This window comes from Sporisorium graminicola, chromosome SGRAM_12 (assembly GCF_005498985.1).
Source record: "Sporisorium graminicola strain CBS 10092 chromosome SGRAM_12, whole genome shotgun sequence".
In the NCBI taxonomy this organism is placed as follows: domain Eukaryota; kingdom Fungi; phylum Basidiomycota; class Ustilaginomycetes; order Ustilaginales; family Ustilaginaceae; genus Sporisorium; species Sporisorium graminicola.
In genome coordinates, this window is record NC_043722.1 from 262,999 (window position 1) to 289,361 (window position 26,363).

At 56.6% G+C, this 26,363-nt stretch overlaps 10 protein-coding genes across 10 annotated transcripts; 4 read left to right on the forward strand and 6 right to left on the reverse strand.

Annotated features, from left to right (window-relative positions):
- Positions 1-547: 547 nt before the first annotated feature.
- On the forward strand, positions 548-1,981 carry EX895_001637 (uncharacterized protein; the record flags this gene model as incomplete). Its single annotated transcript, XM_029882236.1, has 1 exon — positions 548-1,981. The coding sequence occupies one exon, from the start codon at positions 548-550 to the stop codon at positions 1,979-1,981; it is 1,434 nt and encodes a 477-aa protein (XP_029741091.1).
- A 414-nt stretch (positions 1,982-2,395) lies between these two features.
- On the reverse strand, positions 2,396-3,388 carry EX895_001638 (uncharacterized protein; the record flags this gene model as incomplete). The annotated part of the gene is made up of 2 exons (XM_029882237.1): positions 2,396-2,791; positions 2,876-3,388. 2 exons carry the CDS (start codon positions 3,386-3,388, stop codon positions 2,396-2,398), a joined length of 909 nt encoding a protein of 302 aa, XP_029741092.1.
- Positions 3,389-5,488: 2,100 nt separating this feature from the next.
- On the reverse strand, positions 5,489-9,394 carry EX895_001639 (uncharacterized protein; the record flags this gene model as incomplete). The annotated part of the gene is made up of 1 exon (XM_029882238.1): positions 5,489-9,394. One exon carries the CDS (start codon positions 9,392-9,394, stop codon positions 5,489-5,491), a length of 3,906 nt encoding a protein of 1,301 aa, XP_029741093.1.
- Positions 9,395-10,262: 868 nt separating this feature from the next.
- On the forward strand, positions 10,263-12,239 carry EX895_001640 (uncharacterized protein; the record flags this gene model as incomplete). Its single annotated transcript, XM_029882239.1, has 1 exon — positions 10,263-12,239. One exon carries the CDS (start codon positions 10,263-10,265, stop codon positions 12,237-12,239), a length of 1,977 nt encoding a protein of 658 aa, XP_029741094.1.
- A 331-nt stretch (positions 12,240-12,570) lies between these two features.
- Positions 12,571-13,503, reverse strand: EX895_001641 (uncharacterized protein; the record flags this gene model as incomplete). Its single annotated transcript, XM_029882240.1, has 1 exon — positions 12,571-13,503. The coding sequence occupies one exon, from the start codon at positions 13,501-13,503 to the stop codon at positions 12,571-12,573; it is 933 nt and encodes a 310-aa protein (XP_029741095.1).
- Positions 13,504-16,117: 2,614 nt separating this feature from the next.
- EX895_001642 (uncharacterized protein) lies at positions 16,118-19,606 on the reverse strand (the record flags this gene model as incomplete). The annotated part of the gene is made up of 1 exon (XM_029882241.1): positions 16,118-19,606. The coding sequence occupies one exon, from the start codon at positions 19,604-19,606 to the stop codon at positions 16,118-16,120; it is 3,489 nt and encodes a 1,162-aa protein (XP_029741096.1).
- A 995-nt stretch (positions 19,607-20,601) lies between these two features.
- EX895_001643 (uncharacterized protein) lies at positions 20,602-21,918 on the forward strand (the record flags this gene model as incomplete). Its single annotated transcript, XM_029882242.1, has 1 exon — positions 20,602-21,918. The coding sequence occupies one exon, from the start codon at positions 20,602-20,604 to the stop codon at positions 21,916-21,918; it is 1,317 nt and encodes a 438-aa protein (XP_029741097.1).
- A 308-nt stretch (positions 21,919-22,226) lies between these two features.
- EX895_001644 (uncharacterized protein) lies at positions 22,227-24,481 on the reverse strand (the record flags this gene model as incomplete). Its single annotated transcript, XM_029882243.1, has 2 exons — positions 22,227-23,439; positions 23,730-24,481. 2 exons carry the CDS (start codon positions 24,479-24,481, stop codon positions 22,227-22,229), a joined length of 1,965 nt encoding a protein of 654 aa, XP_029741098.1.
- A 359-nt stretch (positions 24,482-24,840) lies between these two features.
- Positions 24,841-25,372, reverse strand: EX895_001645 (uncharacterized protein; the record flags this gene model as incomplete). The annotated part of the gene is made up of 2 exons (XM_029882244.1): positions 24,841-25,177; positions 25,278-25,372. The coding sequence occupies 2 exons, from the start codon at positions 25,370-25,372 to the stop codon at positions 24,841-24,843; spliced, it is 432 nt and encodes a 143-aa protein (XP_029741099.1).
- Positions 25,373-25,976: 604 nt separating this feature from the next.
- Positions 25,977-26,261, forward strand: EX895_001646 (uncharacterized protein; the record flags this gene model as incomplete). Its single annotated transcript, XM_029882245.1, has 1 exon — positions 25,977-26,261. One exon carries the CDS (start codon positions 25,977-25,979, stop codon positions 26,259-26,261), a length of 285 nt encoding a protein of 94 aa, XP_029741100.1.
- Positions 26,262-26,363: the final 102 nt, after the last annotated feature.

Genomic DNA, 26,363 nt, shown 5'->3' on the forward strand with positions numbered 1-26,363 from the left:
ACTTCCCTCTTCCTTAGCCTTCTGTGCGAGTCAAAGATGGAAAGCTGAGTGCTTTTGTGCCGAGTTTGGTATTCGGAATTCGATTCTGTCTGCAACTTGAGTCAAGCTCACTTTCTAAGGGCTCCTTGTACCGCAATGCATCTAGATCGGACCGTCTCCCGGTCTGGACTACACCCCAAACGCTTCCGCCGAGCACCGAGCAATGCCGTTCGTGCTCTTGCAAAATGTACTTTGTCATGCGTGACCCGAGCCCTTGTGTGCTGCAGATCATGAATCGGACTCGGTCGGTCTTTTTCCACCCCGCCCTCCCCGCCTTCCAGATTTGGGGACCCCACAGTGCCGAGCAAAGCTTCCCCACGTCTAGCATCTAGATGACTGACTTCCTGAACTTACTGTATCCAAACCAGAGCGTATGCAAAGCCAGAATCCAGGGTGGGGGAAAGGGGGACTCTGTCTGTCTTTGCAAAAGCTCTGTGGGGTAAGACATATAAGAGCAGGTCGTCCTGCTGTCTCCTTTCTCCTTCTCACACTCACAACGTTCGTCACAATGTTGCACTCAAACTTTGCAATCCTCCTCCCGTTGGCGCTTGCCGGAGCTGCATCCGCCATCAACAATGGTCTCGCTCTCACCCCTCAGATGGGTTGGAACACTTGGAACACGTTTGCCTGCAACATCAGCCAAGAAACTGTGCTCTCTGCTGCGCGTGCTATCAAGAGCGAGAACCTCGATCAGTACGGCTACAACTACGTCGTCATCGACGATTGTTGGCAAGCGGATCAGCGCGATCCCGACACCAAAGTACTACCTGCCAATCCGGAAAAGTTCCCCAACGGTCTCAAGGCGGTTGTTGACGAGATCAAGAGCATGGGCCTCAAGGCTGGGATCTACTCGTCTGCTGGAGTTATGACGTGTGGCCATCACGTCGGATCACTAGGCTACGAAGAAACCGACGCAAAGAGCTGGTCCGAAGATGGCTTCGACTACCTAAAGTACGATAACTGCTTCAACCAAGGGGAAAGTGGGACGCCTAAGCTGTCGTTTGACAGGTACAACGCCATGAGCAGGGCTCTCAACAAAACTGGAAGCCCGATCCTATACTCCATGTGCAACTGGGGCGAGGACTGGCCATGGCTCTTTGCAACTGAGATCGCCAATTCGTGGCGCATCTCTGGAGACATCTACCCGTCTTTCAACCGCGACGACGATCGATGCCCTTGCACTGACATCACGCACTGCAACCTGCAGGGCTTCCACTGCTCGATCGCCAAGATCATTGATTTCGCCGCCAGTCTTGGCCAAAAAGCTTACCCAGGTGCTTGGAATGATCTCGACATGCTCGAAGTCGGCAACCGCGGTCTCAGCCTTGACGAAAGTTTGGTTCACTTCTCCATGTGGGCTATGCTCAAGTCACCCCTCATTCTCGGAAACGACCTGACAAAGATGACCAACCAGACTCGTGCCATCATCAAGAACAAACATGTCATCGACATTTCGCAGGATCCTACCGGTTCGCCTGGCGTTCGACTCTGGAAGACCCAACATGACGACGGCAACTCGCAGCTCTGGAAGATCCAGCTGGCCAACGGGACCTACGCAGTTGCAGCCATTAACATGTCGGAATCATCCAAGAATGTGACCATCAGCATGGACGACGTGTTCTTTGACGAATACCTCGACAACCAAGACCTCAACTTGCAGTCCTGGAACGCATACGATCTCTGGAAGGGCGTGGATTTCAGCAAGAACCCGTCTCAGCCGGTTGCCATGGACACGATGAAGGTCGCAGGCGGGCCGTTCACAGGCAAGCTGCCAGAGGTGACGGTGCCAAAGCATGGCATTAAGCTGTACAAGCTCACACCAGCAGATGGAAACAATAGTGCAGGGCAGAGGAGGTCGTTTGACGGATTGGACAAGCAGGCGAGAGACTTTGCTGAGATCAAGCCTAGCCGCATTATGGGCTCGCAGATTTTCAGCACGTAGTACGCCAAATGTTGTGGTGTCGAGTTTGCTTGACAGATTCTGCTTACGGACAAAGAGCGATTCAATGCTCAATATATCGATGTTGATTGGAGGCTATGAAATGGACTCATGGCAAGACCCCACAGTCGCAAACGTTGTTCTGCATGAGTCTCCAAGCGTGATACGGACGATACTTCTCAAGTCTTGTCATCATTCGCTATTGCACGTGTTCTGAGTATTGCGCTCAAGTAGTTTGTCTGCAAAGCGGCTTGCTGGGACGGTGATCAAGTCTTTGCATGTAGAGAAGATCACTCAGAATTGCAGAACAGAGCTCGAAAAGGCAGGAAGCGCGTGACCACGACCAAAAGAAAGAGCTCTTTGGCCACCTGTAAAGCTAAGAAGGTGCAGCGCACGAGATAAATAAGCTGAAGACAGCTAGATCAGCGTCCAACCGCCGACAGAAGCAGCGACAACGACGACGCTGAAAGCAATCATGGCACCGACCGCTTCCTCGTTGATCCTGACTGCACCCGAGGTGCTTCCAGTGCTGCCGGTGGAACCTTTATTGTTGCCGGTAGTAGCAGCACCGCTCGAAGGAGTCTGCACACCAACCGGCATACTGAAGGTCGACGTAACACCACCGCCGATCTCACTGCCTGAAGGAGGAGCAGCAGAACCGGGGTCGGCGGTACCAGCGGTACCAGTTGCAGCAGTGCCGTTTGTACCGTTATGCTTAGGGTCCGCGTTGATCGTCGGCATGTTTTCGAGATTGCCCGTGTTGTTGTAGCCAGGGATCTGGAGGCCAGGGGCTCCGGCCACGCTGCAGATGCTCTAGACGGTTGAGAGCGGCAAGCAAACATAAACACACAGGATCAGAATGGATACACACAAGCAACGACGTAGGGGACTACTTACCGTAATCACGCCAGCAGCACCGTGGAACTGCTGAGGGCAGGTAGCGTTGATGCAAGCAAAAGTCTGTCCGATAAAGTCTTGGTTCTTGCAGAAGCAGTCGGGCATGCTAAGATCACTACCGCAACCGACGCCATCAGTCGACTTGGTAGCGCATTGGACCACGCACTGACCGTGATGGCCGCCGCCACCACCGTTCTTACCTTGCTTCCCACTGCTGGAAGCGCCCTTGCTGTCGTCATTGTCGCCGTCAGTCGAGTCGTCGGAAGTGCCCATCATGCTGGAAGTGCTGGCGAGGATGGCTTCCGCATCATTTCCGCTGGAGGGAGCCGAGATGGATCCTCCATCATCGGCTGAATCACCAGCAGGCGATGCTGTGTTGGGAGGCGCCTCAAGCAGCTGGGGAGCGCTGCTTGCGCCAGAGGAGGCATCCCCTGCAGAGACAGAAGCAGCTGCGACAAGAACGAGCAGCAAAAACAGAGCGATGCTAGGCTTGGAACGTTGGATAGAAACCATTGTGAAAAGCCAGGAGAATAGGAGGTCGTGACACCAGACTGACAGTGAGAGGTTGGTAGTTGGTAATGAGGGCAGCGAGGACGAGGGTGCCCAATGACTCCCTCGTCACAATGTCTCCTATTGAGCCTCATTTGAACCGCTACAAGCTTGGTGGAGTGGGAACGCCACCGCCATGACCGGGGTGGGCCGAGTCGACCCGAGCGACTTCATTTCGTTGAGCCTGGCGGTCCTTGCAACAACGACCTCTTGAGGTGGGGCTCGAGCTCCGTAACAGGGGCACAATGAGGTTGAAGCGGTGGGTGCACTTTGCAGGGCGCAGAGGCATGGTTCATTTGGCTTGACACTCCAGCTCATGTGCTCGAAGACACGCTTTCGGAAGAAGACACCACTGCTGGCATCACTACAGAAGACGGTGGGGCTTCTGTTTGGTCATCATTGCGCTAGCCATGCTCCGCAACACGCAAACCGTTGAGGGGACGTACTGTTTTGGAGCTTCTATGACTGACACTCAATGTAGTCGAACACATGAACACAGGGTCAAGACCACCAGAGATACGTTTCAATCTGACCCAATATCATTGTCCCCTTTCCTGTGCCTCCTCTTCGAATCAGCTTCTCCGGTCTTGCAGAAGCCCCCTTAAAGCGCAACAGCTGCGTCCGAACAATGCGGGGATTGTGGTACAACTCGACGAGCTTGCCCCCTTCATAGCATTTTACAAGGCGTTGTTCAGAAAACTGTGCAAGGATACTGACACCATGGTCCAGACAGAACAGCGCTGTCGACGTCGACGGGCTCGATCACTAAATACTCTTCGAGTCGCTAGCCGCATCCTTCGACTCACGGTGTGACCGAACGCCTTTACGGGGCACTGGCTGTTAGCAGTTGGCAGCCGGCTTGACTTGGGCTATGCAGGACAAATGAACGCTCGAAGATGCCAACCCGAATTATCAGGCTGATAGAGCGGCTTTACGCCAGGTCGACGTCTGCTGGCTGCTGGGGTTGTTGCCGCTTGCCAAAGCCAAGCTTGCAGCATCGCCTATCATGTACGCTGACCACTGCACGCTTGCACACACAGTTGGAGGCCAGGCGGCTCGCTAGAAACAGCCTGACACCACACTCTCGGAGCCTTTCCGGCGTGTCTTGTTCCATCACTCAATGTCGCTCGCTGCCCTCGCTAATTCGCCAGTTAGACGAGTCTCACGACTCAACTGAGACTGTTCCGTTCCCCTGCTCCCCCATCTTGGTCGTGTGAGAATGCATCGGCTGACCCGAGCTTCATCTTCTGCCTCAAGTGTCGGAGGGGTTGCTGTTGGCTTCGATGACGTGACAACTAGAGAGGAAAACACTCCGAGAAAAAGCTTAATTTGGGCCTCTGCTAATGTCCGGCTGAGGGTGGAGGAAGCGCGGTCCAAGCGGTGTTCCGTGGACCCTTGATCTTGAATTGTTTGGACCAATGTTGTCGTTCCCTCTGAACCACCATCACTGACCAAGATAACCCCTTCTCGCCACTACCTCTGTCCAACTCTCTCAATCGGCCATGAGCCAGGTACGTTCCGCATCTATCCACTCGACTTGCTCCAGCACGAACCGCTAGCTGATATGTCGTCAACTCATCTTTCCCACCGCGTTGCTTGATGGGGCATCTCAGCACGAATACAAGTTCGAAGTCGTCATGACGTGCTCCGGCTGCTCGGGCGCCGTCTCCCGTGTGCTGTCCAAGCTCGATGGTGCGTATTCTGTTGTTTTCCTTGCTTTGCTCCCACGTTCAGTATAGCGCGCCCGACTAACACCTTACCAAGTTTGCCAACGATGCGCTCTGATCTCTAAGGCGTCGACTCGTTTGATGTCTCGCTCGAAAATCAGTCTGTAGTGGTCAAAGGCTCGGCACCATACGAAACAGTACTGGAAAAGATCAAAAAGACGGGCAAGGAGGTCAAGAGCGCACAGGTTGTTCGTTAGCACTGACGTTCAGCGGTGGACATTCACCAGCACAGGCAATCTCAGTCATCTCCACAGCGCTCTCTTTCAATTGTCTACGGCTCCCATCGACTTTCGACGCGTATGAGCAACGACTGCATTGGTTCCGCTGAGCAGGCAGTCTATACGAACCTTCTCCCCCTAGATCTGAACGGTGTCGCACCCGGTGTGGCGATCGCCGGCGTCTCGCCACCCTTACTGGCCGCCTTTTTCCTCTGCTGTTGTCTGCTCTCGCTCTGCTTGCGCTCCTCGTCCTCACGATCCCTGGCCATCTGCTGTTCGAGACTGGTGAGCTTATCCAGATCGCCAGTCCTCCTTGCCCGTGTCACACTGCTCGTACTGCCCCTCTCCTTGATGGAATAAAACGCACCGCCCAACTCGGCCAGCCAGTGCGGGTCCACCTGCGTGACAGTGTTCATCATCTCCTTGGAAGTCAGCACGACCTGGTGGTATACGACGTACTCGGGGCTGTACCCGAGACCGTAGAGCGCCGAGGTGGGGTGGAGGAACATCTTGATGCCCGTGCGGCAGTGGACGTACTCTCCGATCCCCGCCGAGCGCGCGGCCTGGTGGAAGTAGCCTGCGGTGATGCACTTGCGGATGGCGTCCCAGTCGGTGGCACACGAGACCAGCCGGAGCTTTTGCGCCTTCATGATGTCTTCGAGCTGCAGGCGCACTTCGCGCGCTTTGCGGAGCGTCTTGGGATGGAGAAAGTGCTTGTTGCACCATGAGTCGCGGTAGCCGTTGTTGCGCCATTGGTTGTAGACGTGCAGAAGGGTCAGATGGTCGGATTCGGCGACAAAGAACTTCTCGCGAGCCGCGTCGCTTTCCTCTTGCCGCTCTTTGGGGCGGTAGAACACTGATGGCACCGACAGCATGCTGACGATGGTCAACATCTCGACCGAGCACGCATACTCGACGCTTGTGATGAGCATCTTGGACAGGCTGGGCTCCATGGGGAAATCGCCCATCTTCTTGCCCAGCGGCGTCAGCTCACCCACGTTGTTCAGCGCGCCCAACACCCACAGCTGATACATGCTGTTGAGGATCGTATCCTGCGGCGGCGGATCCATAAAATCAAACTCGAGCAGATTGCTCACGCCCAGACTCTTGAGCATCAACACCGTGTTCGCCAGATTCGTCCGCTGGATCTCCGGGATCGTGTTCGCAAACAACTCGTTGCGGAACGCCATCTCGGTATACAACCGGTACGCCGTGCCGCTGCCCGTGCGGCCCGCCCTGCCCGAGCGCTGGTTCGCATTGGCCTGCGAAATCGGCGTGATCTGCAACGAGTCCATACCCACCTTGGGATTGTACACTTTGAGCTTGTAGTAGCCCGCATCGACGACGTACATGATGCCGTCGACGGTGAGCGACGTCTCGGCGATGTTGGTCGCGACGATGCACTTGCGTTCGCCGTTCTCGGCCGCGTCAAAGATCTTGGCCTGTAGGTCGGCGGGCATCTGCGAGTAGATGGGCAGCACCAGCAGCGGGGGTGCGTCGTCAATCTGGCTCAAACGCTCGGCAATGACCTGACACGTCACCTCGATGTCTTCTTGACCCGTCATGAACACGAGGATGTCGCCTTTGGGATGCGAGAGGTGAATCGAGAGCGCTTGCTTGACTGCACTGTCGACGTAGTCTTCGCAAGGGGTCTTGCTGAACAGCACGTCGACGGGGAACGTCCGGCCCGGGATGGTAAACGTCTGCGCACCGCCGTAGAACGAGGCGAACTTGTCCGCGTTCATGGTAGCCGAAGTGACGATGAGTTTGAGATCGCGTCGGCGTTGCAGAATCTTGCGAAGCAGACCCATGAGCACATCGGTGCTGAGCGATCGCTCGTGCGCCTCGTCGAGGATGATAGCGCTGTACCGATCCAAGTCCGCTTCGTTGAGACTTTCTCGCAGCAGCACACCATCGGTCATGTACTTGATCTTAGTCTCGGCGCTGGTGCAGTCCTCGAATCGGATCGAATAGCCCACGAGCGCGCCCAGCTTGCACTCCATCTCCTCGCTGACACGCTTTGCGACACTCATGGCGGCGACACGGCGCGGTTGCGTGCAGCCAACCATGCCGTATTTCGTGTAGCCGTCTTCGTGCAGAAATTGGGCGAGCTGCGTGGTCTTTCCTGAGCCTGTCTCGCCAATGACGACGATCACCTGGTTCTCGCGGATGATCTTCATGAGGTCTTCGCGGCAGGCAAAGGCAGGGAGGTACTGGCGTTGTTCTTTTAGCGTCTTGGAGCGGCTGAACTCGGACCCGCCGGTGTTGGCTTTCAGGTGTCGTGCAAACTGCGAGTCGCCCTTGCCGTGCTGTGGAGAATCGGCCTCATCACTGACAGCATGGTCCTTTGCACCGCTTTTCGCCGCATCGGAAGTGGCAGCGGCGGGATCATCCTCATCGTCGTCCGCTTTGACACCCAAGATGTTGCCCAGCGTCGTGCCGCCCATGGCTGCGACCTTTCCCGCCGCCTTGGCACGCTCAGCCTTCTCCCTCGTTTCCCGGACCAGCCGGCTTCCCTTGCGAGCAAAGACGGCCATATCAGAGAGACCATCCTTGACCGGGTTGATGGGTTCGAGCTGCTTTGTAAACACCGTCTTGCCGTCCAGAAAGGGCGGCTTAAGATCGTGTACCAGCAAATGCACGCGGTTTTCGCTGTCCTCGTCCATGTTGTCGAGATCAATGGCAGTGCGCGGGCCGACACCGCTAGTTTGCAGCCGGTTGCGCTCCCATGCATCCGAGTCGGCGTTGTACTGAGCTTGACGTGCAGTGACCTTTTCCTTTTTGGCTGCTAGGGGCGCCGAGATCTGGCCGGTCATATCTTCGTACTGGGCAAAGGGGTTGTGTTCCTCGTCGGCTGCAACACCACCTTCCTCCATGTCGTACCAGTCTCGGTCAAGCTGACGATCTTCTTGGTCCCAGCGGACTCCATCATCCAGAACAGGAGGGGATGCGCCTCGTCGGGATGGAGTCTCGTCCCAGCGACGAGAGCCGGCTGAGCGTGTGGATGCTAGGGTCGAATCTGGGGCTCTTGATCTTGCACTGGTTTCAGAATGTCGCGGCGTCCAGCGATCCATGTCGTCGCTTTGACGTGCTGAGCTGCGGGGCGTCGCATCCCAGGTACGTCGCTCGAGGCGTTGCGATGGAGTTGCGTCTCGGCCATTTTGGGGGTGTCGATCCGTGCTATCGCGACTGCGTTCCGAATATGGTGCTCGCCGTTGATCGCGATCCCGATCCGAGGGACGCCACGAGTCTCCGTTGGCACTGTCTGAAGCCGTCGATCTTGCAGAAATGCTGCCATTTGGATGGAAAGAAGATGCAGTCTGCTTGCCTTTGCTAGAAGCCTCGTTTCTTGCATCGGCAGCCATAGCGCGCTTGCGTCGATGCTCTTCTAGTCGGCGCGCAGCCGTATCGCTCAAGCCACCCGAATGGCTGGGAGTCTCGTTACCGCGAGCTCTCATCTGAGCCTGTGCTACTGAGGCAGGTCGAGAAGGCGCCTTGAACGTCGGTTCAGCGGGAGCTGTTGCATCAGCCGGCGAGTCGAGATCATCTTGGAGGTGACTGAGCTGAGTGTTGGAGATTCGTTGGCGTTTGTAGGACGAATTGGGCGATGCCGAGCTGCTGTGCTCTGCACGCTTGGCAGCAGCAAGCTTGTCGAGACCTAGCAGGCTCTGCTTTGGCCTTGACGAAGACGGTGCTTTGAAGACGTGTTTCTCGCCACCGAGCGTGGAAAGACCCGACCGTTCGAGCTGCGGCTCGGCGCGTGTTGCCGGTTGTGACGCGGGGGAGGGGGAAGAGATCCCATTACTGTCACTCGGGCCCTTTTCAGGATGCGATGCAATGTAGGTGCGAAGGTCGATGAGGAATGTCTCGTCAAATCTGCCGAATGCACGAGCAGCATTGACGAAAGCCTTGTCCGAGGGGAGCGAGCGGGAGAGCGAGATGACACGTTGTGCGAGCAGTTCGCTGGCATTGGGAAGCGTGTCAGAGAGGCGTTGTGCCACCTCTTGCTCGAGATGCGATGGCATGACTTGCCTTACGCCTGCGCCGCACAGTGGTTGCCGCGGTGCTTGTTGTGGATGCGTCGACGTATGGGAAGAGCGAGAAGAAGGATGGCCATTCAGGGTCCCAAGTTTTTTTCGGCTCTCGGAGTGGAGGAGTGCAATTGCGATCTAACAAGTCAGCAAACTCCAAAGCCGTACCGAGGTTGCCGCCGAACAAGCTGCCGAAATTGGTCCTCGCGCGTTACGAGCTGTTGCCACGACGACACTGTGGCGCTGCCAATGGTGGCAACCCTATCTGTCAAAACCAGAAGAGCCAAGACAAAGCGGCGCGTTGACGTAGCGACATCCGCGGACAGCTGCATTTCCCGCACAGGATCACCTCTAAGGCCGTCCCGTACAAATCCGCGGGACTTGTACGGCAGCGTATCGCCCTAAATTTGTTGTGCATTCATGCTCTGCCGAGCCGAGCTGTTGGCAGCGCTCGTTGGGTGGTGCCGATGGGTGATCGGAACGAGCGGTGAGCAAGGGCATCATGGCTTGATCGAGGGCTGTGCAGGGTCGGTGGTCGTAATGTCGCCGTGGCTGCTGTCTCGGATGTCAGTTACCACACCAAGATAGATATTTCCAGCGTCGGTGCTTGTGCTCGCCTGGATTGACAATCTGAACCCTGCAGCTCCATCGACACTCTTGCCGGCAGCCGCATCACGGCCCTTGCTTACTTCGCAACCTCCTGCTCGAAGATATAAGATAGTCAACTCCTCCTGTTTCTGTCCCATTCCTTCGACTACAGACTACTTCGGCTCGGCCCTTCGCAGCTACCTTCCTGCCACCACTTGCTACCGCCGAACAACGACCAATTCTCTTGGATGGCCATTCTCATTAGAACAACGCCATGAAGCTCGAATTGACTAGTTCGTCAGCAGCGCAGCAGCTGTGGGCGCTTCTTGGAGCGCCGCTCTCCCTCTTCCGCCAGAACCCCTTGACCACCTTGCTCGCCTCGCTCGTGCTCATTCCGCTCCTTGCGATCGTCTCCATCGCGCTCTTCTTCTTGGGCGTGGCCGCATGGCGCTACCTCGCATTGCACATCCTGGGAACCGACATGTACGCACACCTCCCCCGTCCCAAGCGCACCGACAAATGGCCGCTTATCACGGGTAATTTGGGCTTCATCCGCCGCACACCCCCCGTCGACGGGCACCTCGCCTTCCAGCGCGAGCTCGGTACCAGCGTCTACGTCTACCGCGGCATCTTCTACTCTCCGCGTCTATTTATCGCCGACGCCAAGGCAATGCTGCACATCCTCAGTGCAGCCAACTCGTACAACTATGAAAAGCCGACTTCGACCCGACTCGTGCTCAAGAACTTCTTGGGAGAAGGCGTGCTCGTCGCAGAGGGAGATGTGCATAAGAGGCAACGCAAGATTCTTCAGCCGGCGTTCAACGTCGGTGCGATTCGCGAGCTCAGTCCCATCTTCATGCAGTACAGTCGCGATCTCACCGACAAGATCGGCCAGATGATCGATCTGTCTGTATCCCAAAAAGGCGGCGCAGATGGCATCAACACCCCGTTCGTTGGACAGTCGTCGTATTCGCTCGAGGCGAGCAAACCAGGTGCACCTGTGCTGGATATGGGCTGGTGGTGCACGCGAGCAGCCCTCGACATCATCGGCGACACCGGCTTCGGCTACCACTTCGAAAGTCTCAAGATTGATGTCGACCCTGCCATCGTTGTCGAACGACCCGGCGACAAGCTGGGCAACGCCTTTAATGCCCTCTTTAAAATGGCCCTCAAGATCTCGTTTTCGCGATTCTTGCAGATCTACCTGTCCAATTTCAGGCTGTTGCGATGGGTCGATCACATCCCCACACAGCGCCAACGTGCAAACAAAGAGGCATATGGCAAGCTCGAGGAGGTCTCTATGGAGATTGTTCAACGCAAGAAGCGCGAGATCCAATCAGAGATGCAGGCTGAGGTGCAAGCTCGAGGGTCGACCAAAGCGAACGGCAACGGAGCCAGTGCTGGATTCACAAAGGCTGACTTTGACGAGAAGGACTCGTCAGGTGCAGGAGCAGGTTCGGCGTCGGGCAAGGATCTGTTGCACCTCATGATGCGTGCCAACATGGCAGCCGACGTAAGCCCGAGAGAAAAGCTGGATGATGCCGAGCTGATCGGTCAGATCACGACGCTGCTTATCGCGGGTCACGAGACGACGTCCAACCAAACCGCCTGGACGCTCTGGCTGCTCGCGCAGAAGCCCCAAGTGCAGCAAAAACTGCGCGACGAGATCCACGACCACTTTGGGCGCGGTATGGAGCGCGACCCGGGCTACGACGAGCTCATGTCGATGGAGTACCTCGACGCGGTGTGCAAGGAGTCATTCCGTTGCAAGTCGGCTGTTCCCAGTACCATCCGCGTTGCCAACACGAGCGCAGAGATCCCGCTCTCCCGTCCCTACCCGACCCGCGATGGGCGCTCCACCGTCACCTCGGTCCACGTCCCCAAGGGCCTCGAAGTCATCATTCCCATCCAAGTCATCAACTCGGACCCGGCCATCTGGGGCCCCGACGCTGCCGAGTTCGTGCCCGAACGCTGGCTCAACTTGCCCGCTTCCGCACGCCACAACGGCCTCCCCATGCACCTCATGACGTTTATCTCCGGTCCGAGGGGTTGCATCGGCAATCGATTCGCCCTGGCTGAATTCAAAGCCATGCTCTGCCACCTTGTCGGCAACTTCCAGTTCGACGAAGTAGACGGCTGGAAGATCGAGGCCAAACAGACCGCCGTGATCCGTTCCAGAGTCATCGGACAGGAAGATGTCGGCCCCCAGATGCCTCTCCGCGTTTCGCGGATCCCGTCGGCAGGCGCCTAGAGTCACGGAACCCTTTCGACCTGCTTGTTCTCATTCGCTGCTGCAATCATACAACATCATTGGCACAGAATTTCAGAGGAAGGATCGATTGGATCATGGTGGGGTATTTTGAGAATTGCCAGGCGGAACGAGCGCTTGGAACGTGAGGCAGTAGGAAAGAAACACTGCAGACTAAGAACATTGAGAGAGTACATGAGTGAGAATGAAAAATCGAGTTTTGCTGCGACCGCGCGCTCTCGTGAATGGCAGCGCGCTCGAAGCAAGATGCTCGTCAATGCAACGACAGGCGCGGGAAATGCGTTGCTGCTGCTGCTGTTGCTACTGCAGCCTCTTAGTTGCCGGTAGCTGAGTCAACAGCAGACTCGGCCTTCTGCTGCGTGGAGGAGGGAGGGTTGATGATGGCCTTCTGCAGAGCCGGGAGCGACTGCTCGCGAACAAACTTGATCACATTGAGGAAACGCGTGCTAGCTGGCACCTCCGGGTTGCGCGCCTCCTTGCTCAGCTTCTCGTACGTCTCGGTGAATGTCTCGATGACCGGTCCAACGCGCTTGCGGCTCTCGGCGGGCAAGTTCTGGGCAAAGTGACGTACGCGCTCGAGCTCGGCAAAGATGGCGTTCGAGATGCCCTGCGCCTTTTCGGTGGCCTGATCGCCCTCCTGCTTGCTGCGCGACGAGATGGTCTCGAGCGTCTTGGCCAGGTTGGCCTGGAGCTCCTTGACAATGTCCGTGGCGCGCTGCAGGTAGGCGTTGTGACTCTTGATCTCGTCAAACTTGGTGTGAGCCGAATCGTAGGCGGGCACAACGTGCGATTCGTACGCCGACTTGGCGGGGGTGTAGAGACGCTCGCCGTACGCCTTGTGGATGGCGGCGGTATAGGCGTTGAAGTAGCTCTTGGCCGTGTCGGCGGGCAGCTTGGCTACGTCGATCAAGTCCTGGGTGGGGGCGTGGAAGGGGTAACTCCACTTGCTCTCGGCGAAATCGAGCGACTTGGCGGCAAGCGAGTCGACGTAGGCGAGCTGCGGGTGGATGCGGTTGGTGATGGGCTGGGCAGCCTTGAGCGACGAGTTGAACAGGTTCTCGCCGTAGCCGTACGTGGTGGTGAGCAGAGGGTACGACTGGATGGTCGAGTGTGCAAAATGGAGCGAGTCCGAGACCAGCGGCACGGCGGCAATCTTTTTGAGAGCTGCGCTGTGGTCAAAGGCGACCTTGGAAGGCGACGACGAGACGCCGTTGGGAGAAGGTGCGGACTGTGTAGCAGCGGACATTTTCGCGAGAAGGATCGGTACGGAGGAAGCGAAAGGGGTGTGTGCGGGGAGCGGGGGTTGGTGATAGAGGTGGTGGTGGTGGGGAGAAGAGCGAGGTCCCTGACGAGAGAGAGCGTGGGAGAGCGATGGTCGCAGAGGTAGGAAGAGGGAGGGCAATTGGATGCTTGATCCGATAAGAGAATCAAGCAAGCTTGATCCGATAAGAGAATCAAGCAGGCTTTCGATGACGGAGGTCAATCTATATATTGTGCACACACCAAGAGGGCAGCACGCAACTCACCGGTTCCCTGAGATGCTGCGCACTGGGCTCTGCTGCCAAACGCGATAAGGCGCCGGGAGTGGCGCAAACTGAAGGGTGGGAAAAATGCAAGGAGGGTGCGTGCAGCACTCTGCACTCTGCTGCAGTGAAACGGAAAATGACACGGCGTGAAATAGGGTGCAGCAGAAAGAAGGCCTTTGTCTCTCGGGAAGCTCGCCAACTCAGCTCTGCCAGGCCAAGCCAGGCTGTGCATGCTTTGAGAAAGTTCCGTCGCAACTGTACACAAACTTGGGACTTGAGAGCGGCAGAAGACGCTCACGCTCCAGCTCGCACTCTGGCTCTGGCTCGTCAGCTGGTTTTCCAAATAGGATTCACGCGCAGAGTTGAGATGAAGAGACAAGAGTGCTCGACGAGGCTCGGGAATGCACAGAGAAAGTTTGGTTCACACGAAGAAGAAACTCAATCCTTTCGCCGACTCCGGCGTAGCACAGACGGAAACAGAAGGCGAGGAACCTGGTTCGCTTTCAAGGCCGAACTTGTCCTCGAGATTCGTTGCGCAAAGTAGAGGGAAGCGAGTGGCGAGATGGGAATGATGTTGCTTTTGATAGTTGAAAGCCAGCCCAGGGAAGAATGTGTGTTTGTGTGTTGAAAGCAGCGTTGAATCTCGGCCACTCCCGACAATCCAAACTTTCGAAGCTCGATTTCGGCAAAGCTGAAAGCTCACGCACGACCCTTGGTTCGCTGCACGGCAAATGCAAAGCTGCAGGCTGCTGTGCATGCAGAATGGACACTGTACCCTCCGCTGCGCTCCGAACCCTGTCGAGGTTCGAAAAATCCCAGATTTCGCGCCCATCTTGCTAACCTGCAAAGTCGCTTTTCACAGGCAGCAGTGCCCGAGCTTCGGCGAATTTGCTTTTACTTTTTCCTTTCTCCCTTTTTCCTTTCTCTTGCCACGCGCTGTTGCGAGGTCACGCCAGTCCCGCCCAGGTCAAAAATAGAGCTCTCTCTCCACCTCTCCACCTCTCGCTCGCTAGCTCTCTTCTGACTCGGCTACAGTCGCATCTCGTCAAGCTGGGCTTTGAACAGTGCAGCCCGGCGTCTTAAACCCATTCGCCGGAGTGACACCTAGAGTGAGATGCGACGCAACAAAGAAGGAGGTTACCGGCCAAATTTCAACAGTACTGTACTGTACAGTACAGTAGATGGCGAGAAGATGGTTTCAAAGAAAAGGAATGGGAGCTGCGGGGGGCTTGGCATTTTTCCTCTGCGGTGCGCAGAGCAACGATCGAAGAGGCTGAAGCCTTGATCGATTACCGCCACCCAAGATGCAACAAGATTGTGTAGAGGAGGGCTCGGCAGTTGTGAGAAATTTCTCGGGGCGCCAATTTCTGTATTACAAGTGTGTGAAAGGCTTGATGCGTGTGGCGCGTACGGCTGATTGGCTGTGTGGGGGAGAGGCAACAGGCCAAAATGTGAGAGGCAGCGTGGGGTGCCAGACGACTGAGCGTGAAAGCCAAGTTCACCATTTTGCAACTAACACTGTTCGACGTGTCTGCACAATGGCTCTCGAGCTGCGTTTCGTAGATCCCAGTTGATCTTAGCCTCGGCGTGATCACCTGAGATCTACAGCATCGCAAATGGCGAGCTCCCATGAATATCGGCCTCATCTTCCGGGGTGACTCTTTCCCGAAGATTGAACGTCTGCTCGCATCGAGGCATCCTAGAGAAAACGGCGCTGCCTGAAATGTGATTTAACCAAGCTAGCGCCTTGTGTGGCATCGCAAGCCCGCGGCCACAGAGCCTCTTTTTCTCGGCAGCTTCGTTAGGCCTCCTTCCAGAAACGAGACAACAGCAGCCCGAGGCAACTGCGCCACCAACACCGGCTTCGCATGCTGGTACCGAGGAGTACATCGCTTGACTTGGCTTGGGTTTGATCTTGGTGGCTTGCTGGGTGGACCTGCCTGCACACCATCGAGCTACATAAACTGAGTCTTTTTTCGTAATCAAGCCAAGATCTGAGCGTTCGAACCGTGGAAAGATCCGCTCGATGCGCTTCACACAGTGACCGCCCTGCTCCGGCCATGCTCCTAGGACGCTCAGAGCACCTCCGCGACAACACACGAGATCGGCGCCTCGGCCTCCTTCGCTCGCGACTCGGCACGTGGCCAGTGAAGATCGCTGGTCGGCTGCACTACCCGTCGAGCTTTCACTGCCGAACCAAGATTGGAGCTCCGCATCTCCTCCTATCAATGAAATGCACCGAGTCCAATACACTTCCAGTCCGACTCGTGTCCGTTCCTAGCGCATTTCCGATTCCGGTCCATCATCATCTATTGCTCTGTGCCGCCACGGATACTACATGAGACTGCTTCTAGCACCAATCTGAGTGCTCGCCTCACCGTCTGGGAAACTTCCGTCTCGATCACCGGCAAACGTGCGATAGATGCCTCTCAACCTCCTCTGCTCTTCCAGAGGCACACTAGGACGCGTGCTCTTGATCGAAGTCTCGAGGTGCGCCTCGGTGACGAAGGTCTTGCTCTTGCTCTTCTTCGGTGCTTCGGTCTCCGGATCGTGGTCGCCATCGATGCCGTTGATGCCAGCCGAGGTGAGATAAGCAGGAAGAATGCGTCCCGCTTTGGTGGGTTCCTTGTGCGGCAGTTGCGAATAGGTGTTTTTGAGCACCAACTCGAGCTTTCTTATGAGAGCCTGCCTCTCTGCGCCGCTGAGCGTCTTTTTGCCTCCACCGCCGATAGTGGTGAACTTGAGCGCGCCATCCGCACCCGCCGCATCTTTGTCCTGTTTCGCCTCGCCTTTCTTCTCCTCGGTAGCAGCGTTGATTGACTCGTGAATCGCCTCGAGGTGCGCATTGTAGAGCAGAGCCTGCAAATCGGCACCCGAAAAGCCTTCCGTCCTTGCCGCCCATCTCTCCAAGTCGACCTCCGGGTGAAGATGCACCTTCCTCGCAATGGCCTTCATGATGTCCACCCTGTCCTCCAGTGTCGGGATATCGCACAGCAACGACTTGTCCAATCGACCCGGTCGCAGCAGCGCCGAATCGATGAGATCCGGTCGACTGGTCGCAGCAAGCACGTAAACTCCGTCCAGCCCCTCGGCACCATCCATCTGCGTCAACATCTGGTTGACCACCCTGTCCGTGACGCCCGTGCTGTCGTGTCCACGCTTGGGCGCGATCGAGTCAAATTCGTCAAAGAAGAGCACGCATGGCTTGGCCGCCTGTGCGCGGTCGAACAGATCGCGCACCGACTTCTCAGACGCTCCGATGTACTTGTTGAGGATCTCAGGCCCTTTGACGCTGATAAAGTTGAGTCCGCACTCTTTTGCCACAGCAGAGGCCAGCAGCGTCTTACCGCATCCCGGGTAGCCGTAGAGCAGCAGACCGGAGCGCAGACGCAGCGGGCACGAGGCGAAGATGGCTGCATACTTGGTGGGCCACTCGAGCGTCTCGCGGAGGACACGACGTGTTTCGACCAGACCACCAATGTCGGACCACGCGACCGAAGATTTCTCGAGGTTGACGTCGCGGAGCGACATGGGCGTGAACCCATCCTGCGCTTGCGTAAAATCGTCCATGGTGATCGAGAGACCTTGCTCTGTCTCGGTCGGGGGAGTGACAACACCGTTGGCTGCACCGTGCTGGATGCCGTTCTTGGCGATGCCATTGACGGCAGGACGAGTAGTAGGCGCTCTCTGCGTCGCATTTGCACTGCGAATAGCGGCTTGATGCGTCGCCCGCTCGACCAGATCCTGCAAGTCGGCAGGCAGATATCCTTCCGTCTGCGTCGCCAGCGTCACAAAGTTGAGATCCGAAGGTGCTTCCTCGCCTGCACCGGCCGCACTATTGGCGTTCCTGAGCTTCTTGCCCACCAAGAAGTCCAAAATCTCCCTCCTGCCTTGTTTGCCTGGCGGCTTGAGCTGCAGATTGTCCAGCCACAAATGGCTCGAGTTGAGCAAGCTGTGGATACTCGTGCTGCTTTGCGCAGTCGCGACCACAAAGACGCCAAATCTCTTGACGCAGTCCCGGACTCTAGCCACAAACGCCTCGGCAAGCTGGCGAGAGCGCTGCGAGTCGACATGCTCCATCTCGGCGGGAATGATGCGATCGATGTTGTCGAGGATGAGCAAGCTGGGCGCTTTCCACGCTGCCTCGTTGAGCCATTCGGTGAATCGCGCACGTAACACGGGCACGCGCTCTTCGCTGTACGGCGAACAGTCGTGGTAGGTGGTGGCGAGGCAGAGGCGATAGTCGCGTGAGAGATCGGTTGCGAGGCGCTTAGCGATGACCGTCTTGCCCGAGCCCGGCCCGCCCGAGAGCAACATGCTGGACGAGCCTTGGAACGGTTTGGCGTCGGCGGAGCTGCTAGATGAGGCTTCGAGAGCACGTGCGCGGAAGCAGGCAGAAATGGCCTCTGTTGCATCGTGAAGCAGGTTGTCTACGCCAGCCAGGTCTGGTTTGCTCTCTTCTTCGGTTATCGTTGCTGAAGCAGAGCCGTCCGTATGCGTAGCCGTCTTGGCTGAAGCAGTCTTGGAGAAACCGGGAGGTGGTGGACCGAAGCGAACCAAATCATAATCTTGGATGCCGAGCTGTTCGCGAAGACTTGTGCCGACAAGCACGTGTCGTTCGGGCCATGCAATGTCGTGTTGAGCTCTGACGCCAGGCAGATCATCGACACTGACGAAGCGAGCACTTGCTGTTGGCCTGACAGGCAAGGTACCTGGTGCGCTGGATGCATCGTTGGCGGCATCATCGAAGCCATTGGCGGTTGTCGACGCGGAGCTCTTGTCTCTGGCTGCATTGGACATTTCTTGAGCGCTGTTGTTAGTTGGACACGAGACTTTGGTGAGAGAGAGACGACCGTCTGGGTAGATAGTGCGCAGCTGTGCATGTCCGATAGCCGATGTAGATGGAACCGCAACACTTGTGGAAAGACTGTCGAGAGCAAGTCCTTGTGCGAAGCGTTGGGGCAAGACACGCCAGAGCAGCTTTGGCAGTGTCTGCCTCAACGCTTGTGCTTCGGCCGCATCTCCAGTACCGTTGAGAGCGGGCTTGTGGGTTGGTTGCAAAGAATGTTCTTCCTCAGTGGACGGGTCGACTTGCCTTTTGCGCAGCCTGGGTGCGATGATGACCTCGGTGTCGGTGGAGAGTCGAACAGCGATAGCGGCCGCAGCAGCAGCAGCAGCAGCAGCGTCTGCATCGTCAGTGTCGGGCTCAGCCGCGTCGACAGCCGCAGTGCTCGGAGTGGTAGAGTCAACGCGGAAGCGAACGACAGTATTGCCGCCCCTGCCGACGTGAACGGTGAGCACTTGGTTCGTGGTGGCTGCGCGCACCTGTCCGAGCATGTTGAGCTCAACTTCCTCAGCATGCAGGCTGAGAATCTCCCAGTCGTCTGCCGACAAGGGTGTGACATCGATTTTGGTGGCGGTGGGCAGAGGTGGAGAGCGGAGGAGACGCACAGAGCATGTAGCGCCGTCTGGCAATGGAGGATGGAAGGAAGCCGCGAGAGAAGGAGAGATGTTGAGAACGTCCGAGACGGAGGCCTTGCCATTTGTGGATGGCGCGGCAGCATTTTGCGAAAGAGAATTGCCGACAGACAGCGGCGCAGCACTCATGCCTGACCAGCCGGCATAGTAAGGGACGGCCTGAGGCGAAGTGAGAGAAGGGTCGAGCTCGACGACGAGGGATTGTGGTGGAACTGCGAGGTCGACCAGCGGCGCATAGAGACACATGGGGAGGTGTACAAGTGACGACTTGAGGGTGGCATCGTATTGAACCCGGACAACGGTCGACTTGGCGGAGCGGCCTTTTGATTTGGAGGAGCACGACATGGCTGGAAACGGGTAGAGAAAGGGATCCGTAGGAGTCGTGCTTGCAGGGAGAGCGGGGGGTGGTGATGGTAGAGTGTCCGTATCTTGGAGGGTCGGCCCGTTGTTGCGTGTCGGCTCGCGTGGTTGAAAGAGCGTGGTCGTGCCAGAGGCGATGTTACTGCGACACGCCGTGTTGCGTTGGCTATGCTAGAGCGCGCAAGAGATGATGGTTGTGCAAAGTAAGAGGACTGAGCGTTTCAAGATGACGAGGGAACCCCGCATTCTCCAAGGTCGTTCCCAAGTGACCGGCAGGTCGGCTCAATTTCACCAGTTCCGGAAGGCATTCCGAGCAGCAAAGAGCGAGCGCAACCAACCAACCAACCAACCAACCACGCATCGCCAGCTGAGAAATGAAAGCAAGCCCTTCTGAAAGCGTTGCCCAAGAACCAAAGTGTTAGACCCTTCTGCTATAGAAATCTCGATCAACTCTCCCGATTTATAGAGACATCGGCACGAGTTTTTCGTTTGCGGTTTGATCTTGCTGAGCCGCCGATGCTGCGTCGTGGTGGCGCGGTGAAAGGATGATTTTTGAGGCAGCAGTTGGCTCTCTCGGCTTCTCGTCCTTCTCGTCGTTTTTTCTTCTCAAAGACCTAAAAAGAAATCGACGCTTCGGCCAGACTGTGAGAAGCAGCCAAAAAGAGGAAACGTCGTGTGTGTGCGTTCTCTTTGAGACCCGAAAAAAGGCCATCGACATCATCTTCAACACCATCCATTTCCTCTTTACCTTCTGTCTGTCCTGCGCTCGCTATCATCTCCATACCGGCGATCAGACTTACAGCCGCGCTCACTGCTACTGCTACCTCGCACCTCACTTGAGTTTCATTCTCTGCAACCAGCAGCACGGTCTCGAGACTTGCATCTGTTCCGACCAATCGTTGCCTCTAATCATTCGACTTGAGCAGGGACCTTCAATCAAAACTTCCCTTGGCATCTCCTCCCCTCCGCACACTTTCAATATGGCCAACGCAGTAGACGCCGCCGAGGCCAACATCCAGATCTGGAAGATCAAGAAGCTCGTAAAGCAGCTCGATGCTGCTCGCGGTGCCGGTACCTCGATGATCTCGCTCATCCTCCCACCAAGATCTCAAATCTCCCAAGCCTCCAACATGTTGACCCAAGAATACGGTACCGCTTCCAACATCAAATCGCGTGTCAACCGTCTCTCGGTGCTCGCCGCCATCACCTCCACACAGCAGCGTCTCAAGCTGTACAACAGGGTCCCCGACAACGGCCTCGTCGTATACTGCGGCACCATCCTCACAGACGAAGGCAAAGAGAAGAAGGTCAACTTTTCCTTCGAGCCCTTCAAGCCTATCAACACCTCGCTCTACCTTTGCGACAACAAGTTCCACACAGAGGCGCTATCTGAGCTCCTCGAGGCCGATGCCAAGTTTGGTTTCATTATCATGGACGGTAACGGTTCGCTTTTCGGTACTCTGTCCGGAAACACACGTACAGTCTTGCAGAAGCTCTCGGTCGACTTGCCTAAGAAGCACGGTCGTGGTGGTCAGTCGGCGCTGCGTTTCGCGCGTCTTCGTGAGGAGGCGCGTCACAACTACGTGCGCAAGATCGCAGAGCTTTCCACCCAGCACTTTATCACCGACAACAAGTGCAATGTTGCCGGCCTTGTGCTTGCCGGTTCTGCCGATTTCAAGACCGAGCTCAGCCAGTCCGACTTGTTTGACTACCGCCTGCAACCCAAGATTGTCAAGATCGTCGACGTCTCGTATGGTGGAGAGAACGGCTTCAACCAGGCCATCGAGCTTGCCGCCGAAACGCTCTCCAACGTCAAGTTCGTTCAAGAGAAGAGGCTCATCCAGAAGTACTTTGACGAGATCTCGATGGAGACGGGCAAGTACTGTTTCGGTTTGGACGACACTTTCAAGGCGTTGGACGTTGGTGCCGTCGAGACGCTCATCGTGTGGGAGAACCTGGACGTGACGCGCTACGTGCTCAAGGACAGCGAAGGTAGCCAGCAAGTGCTTATGCTCACCAAGGAACAGGAGAAGGACCGCAGCCGTTTCATGGACCGCGCCACCGGTGAGGCCATGGAGCAGGTCGAAGAGCCCATGCCCCTCCTCGAGTGGCTCGCTGAGAACTACCGCCAATTCGGTACCAACCTCGAGTTCGTTACGGACCGATCACAAGAAGGCATGCAGTTCTGCAAGGGTTTCGGTGGTATCGGTGGTATTCTGCGTTACAAGGTCGCTTTCGAGGACATGGCGGTGTTTGAAGACGAGGACGAGTTCATGAGCGACGACTCGGACGATTAAAGTGTCATCCTAGACCCGTGTGGGACGCAATTTGTGGATGGTATCGCAGGCGCTGAGGTGACCATACCCTCCCTTCGTTTCGCGATGTATTCACCAAAGCATGCCGTCCCCTCTTCATCTAAAAGCATCGTCTACCAGCTCGCCGAGTTGGCTCTCATTGTATACTTGTTCTTTGCGCTTTTCAATCTTATACTTCACATGTCAATCCTCTCTCGCGTCGTCGACTCCTGTTTCGTGCGAATTGGAGCATCGTTTTCTATTGCCCGATCTATCAGTGTGCGTGTAGTAAGCGTCTATCGGTGTAGTGGCTACTGTGTAAGGAGCTGGAACTTGGCCTGCAACCAGACTCTGTACATCTGCTTCCTCTCCTTCCGGTTGACGATCAAACGTCGATCGATGGCCATCTGCGTCGTTGCAAAATCGTACTTCTTCGATGCCCTGCTTTCTCCCGTCCCGTCGTTCTCCACCGGATCGCCCTGGTCGACTTTGCCTGGAGCCGTGGATTCGAGCACTGCGTCCTGCTGCTGCACTTCCTCGTCGTGGTCGGTGGTGGTGGTGGTAGTGGTGGTGGTGGACTGCGGCTTTGCGTTGAAGATGTCGAAGAGCTGCTCGGGTTCGAAAAAATAGACCCTGGTGCCGTCGCCTCGGAGGTAGAAATTGTCCTCGAGCATTCTGCGTTTCTTGAAGCGGAGCTGGGGCAGGTCGTAGCGGCCATAGTCTCGGAAGAGGACGATGCCGGAGGGTTTGAGGAGGTGCTTGATGTTGTGTACCGCCTGGGTCCACTCTCTGGGGTGCAGGGCGGAGAAGACAAAGATGAGGACGATCACGTCGACGCTCTGGGGTTCGAGGCCTTCGGGGAGGGTGTGCGGGGAGCTGAGATCCCAGACGCTGGCGGAACAGCGCGCGCCTGCGGGTGGGGCTGCATAGAGCGGGTTGCTGCGTACTACCGAGACGGCCTCCTTGCTATAGTCACACGCGTGAATCTGGAGCGAGGGGTTCTGGTTGATCTCGAGCAACGGGAACACCGTGTTTCCCGCTCCGCACCCGACTTCGAGTACCGTCTTGTCCCCCGCATCTGGCAGCGTCGCTTCGACCAGCTCCGGAAACTCGAGGTGCAGCCACTTGCGGTCTTTGAAGAAGCGGTTCTCGTGCGACGAGTAGAACACGTCCCAGTACGACGCGGGTGCCGAGTGGAACACCTCGGCCTCTTCGAGCGACAGCTTGGTCTCGGCTTGGCGTGCGAGCGTCTCGGCAACGTGTGCGTAGTGCGAGGCGGGCGGCGTGACGTGATCCCACGCGTTGTGCGACCAGATGTCCGCGTCCGTGGTGAGCAGGCGTGCGCCGAACATGTCTGGTTGTGGAGAGGAGCAAGAGCCGAGGGTGGCGAGCAGCGCTTCGGCTTCGGCTGCTGTTTTGGGACGTAATGCTCGGGGTTGAAGCGAGGCGGACGACGACGTTTGCTTCTTTCGCGACGAGGGGTCAGGGCCGTCTGTTGCGGATGGCGTCGGGGTTGTGGACGCACTGTTGAAGGAGCCGGGGCACAAGGGAATGAGTGTAAGTGGGACAGGAATGGTCAGATACAACTTAACGGCACACTCTAGCGAGATACACAGGCCATTGAACGGGCATTGGGGTCTCGTTCGGACTGAGTACAGATGGGGCTGAAGACGCTCGCTCATTGCATGCACGTTGGAGTGGGATGTATCGATCCAAGAGCATACAAAGACGCGACCACGGAAGCAAAGGGCGGAGGGAAAGGGGGGAATGGGTATCATGAGGTAGATGTAGTAGCCATATGTGTGAGATCTTACCCTTGTTGTTGTTCCGCTGGCTTGCCCTCCAAACTCGCAATACCCTTCATCACGATTGGCTCCAAGCCTTTGGGCATGGACAATTTCAAGGCCTCCTGTTTGCCCAACTCGCTCAGCTTCCTCCAGGTTTTTTTGATGATATCGACAAACTTTTGCTCGGTATACTCCTGATGCTGTCCCGCGAACAGCTCCAGCTCTTCCTGCAGGAAGACGAGCACGGCGGCATCTTCGAGCAACTGAGTTCCCAGATCGCCCGTATCTTTGCCCGGGTTGAGCTCGGTCTTGCTGACCCACTTGTGCACCCACTCAGCACTCTTGGCGTCGACGCCTGCGTCGGTGAGCAGCTGCTTAGCACGGTCCGCTTGGATCTTGTATAGATCGCGACGCCACTTGAGGTAGCCAGCCTTACCGTCCGGGTACGACGAGCGTGGGGTCAGGAAGCGCTCGAGATGTTGGCAGCGTGCGGCGATGCGCACGAGATCGCCCGTGCGTGTGATGGACTCAACGTCTGACGTGGGCGAGGGTGATACGAGCGCACTGAACTCTTGGTACTCGGGGGTTTCGATGCGTAGGCCGATGAGGTGCGAGGCCCAGTACTCCATGCGATCCGCATAGGTGAGCTCGTCGACTTTGGTCTTGGATTCTTCGTTGTCGGTCGAGAGTTTGGATGAAGTGCGGGCAAGGTATGCGGGGTCCTTCTTGTGGCATTCGTCAACGGCGATACGAGCCGCTTGGAGTGCGTCTGTTGCCATGATGGAACGAGGACTGGCGAGCGAGGTGTTGGTGTTGGCAGTGGTGGCCAGCTGATAAGAATCTTATACGACGCAAAGAAAAAGCAAGGATTTCGCCAAGGCCACTCACTCTTCGTAAATTAGAAATCAAAATTCGAGCCAGATGGACACAATCTTGGACCCTGACTTACGTCTGTTGATACTGTGTCAGCTCACGATTGCAGCGACTCTGGGTGCGTTCAGTCTCAAGTGCTGCTTCCAGCAGCTCAGTTCAACTGCAGCCGAATGTTTTCACACAAATGAGGCGTATCAGCAAGCGACAGAGATGCAGTCATTCTCAATCGTCATTCGATTTCGTTTGAGCCGGTCTCGCAGCTGGATCAGCCGGGACCAACCTTGGGAATGTCGTGATGCTCAGATAGGGAGCCGAGGTACTTGTTGAAGGCTTCGACCTTCTCCTTGTGTGAGGTGCGCGCTTCTTTGGCGATGCGCTGTTGCATTCGCTTCCTGCGGACCTCTTCAAACTTGCGTTCTGCTTCGGTCATGACTCTCCCGCTAGAGGTGACGGAGCTTGTGCCTTGGTCCTTGTCCTCTGTTTGATCGCCTGGGTGCTCGTCATCGTAGGCAGCCTTTTGCTTGGACGAGGAGCGGGATGAGGGTGCGGATGTAGAGGCGAGCTTCGCATCGTGAGATAGAGACGATTTGACCTTCTTCTTTCTGTCGAGGCGATGTCGCGAGTGGTGGGGAAGAGGTTGGACCAGTCAGTCCGCTGCAGGATTGATCGTGGAGTCTTCGAACAGAGGCAGAGAGCACTTACTTTTTCTTGTCCTTCTTACCGTCGTCGCCCTTGAGTTTAAGAGATCCGCTCGGCTTGAATGCATACGCGGAAGAGGAGGATGACGAGGACGACATTGCGACCTGCCCTGGTCAGCTCCGCTGTTGCGAAGTGTGATGGAAGGGCGAGGGGGCTGGATTGCGTCGATGGTGGTGCGAAGAAAAGTCGGTTCGATGCATGAACGTCATGTTGAAATGTCAATTTCTCCACACAGCCCAGAATGTTATCTCTCGTACGATACAAATGCTGGTGCCAGTGGATGGCCACATGGCCAAGCCGTGGTATGGTCGTCGATCGTCTTCCGGGGTTGTGGCCAACCGGGGCGCTGACTTTTGCGAAATAGCTGAAATCACAGTGATGTGATGGTCCGCTTGAGAGTACAGTGCACGTCAAAGCGACCCGGTATCACCCTCAAAGCAACACGGCAAGGAAGGAGGATTAGGCGGCGGCTTGTGCGGATGTGGGCGGTTTTCTTTTTTTGGCAACTGTGCGTCCGGAAATGGATTGAGGATTGACGCTGATTTATTCGATTCTACAGTATTATGTCTCTGGCTCGCGACACCCTTTTTGTGAAGCGCAAATCATCTGCAGAGTATCCCTAATATTCTCTCTCTAGAGATTGTTCCCGCCTTTACGCTTACATCTCACTCCCCCCCTCCTCATCACCTCCAACCCACGCGAATGCTACGCAGCACACTACTGCCGGCAAAGTCTATCCGCCTTGCACGCTTTGACCGACTTGCTTCGCGCAACCACTCGCTCACTGCCCGAAGCTACTCTTCCTCCAAGCCGCCTCAAAAGAATCACCCGAGTCCCCTTGGATTTGCGCTGATTGCCATTGCTGCGTTTGGTACTTTCGCCTACATCTCTCGCACCCGCCACGACGATCCGCAAAAGCACCTACGCGAGAAACGTATCCCTCATCCCAATCCGCTCATCCCCCCACGCTCGCAGGAACCTCAGTGATCCCTGATCGCACTGCACAGCCTCGACTGTCTTTTCTCAACACCTTTTCCTTCTCAACATCTCTCACAAGCTTCTTTCTCGAGAAGCTTCAGAGGGAACCGT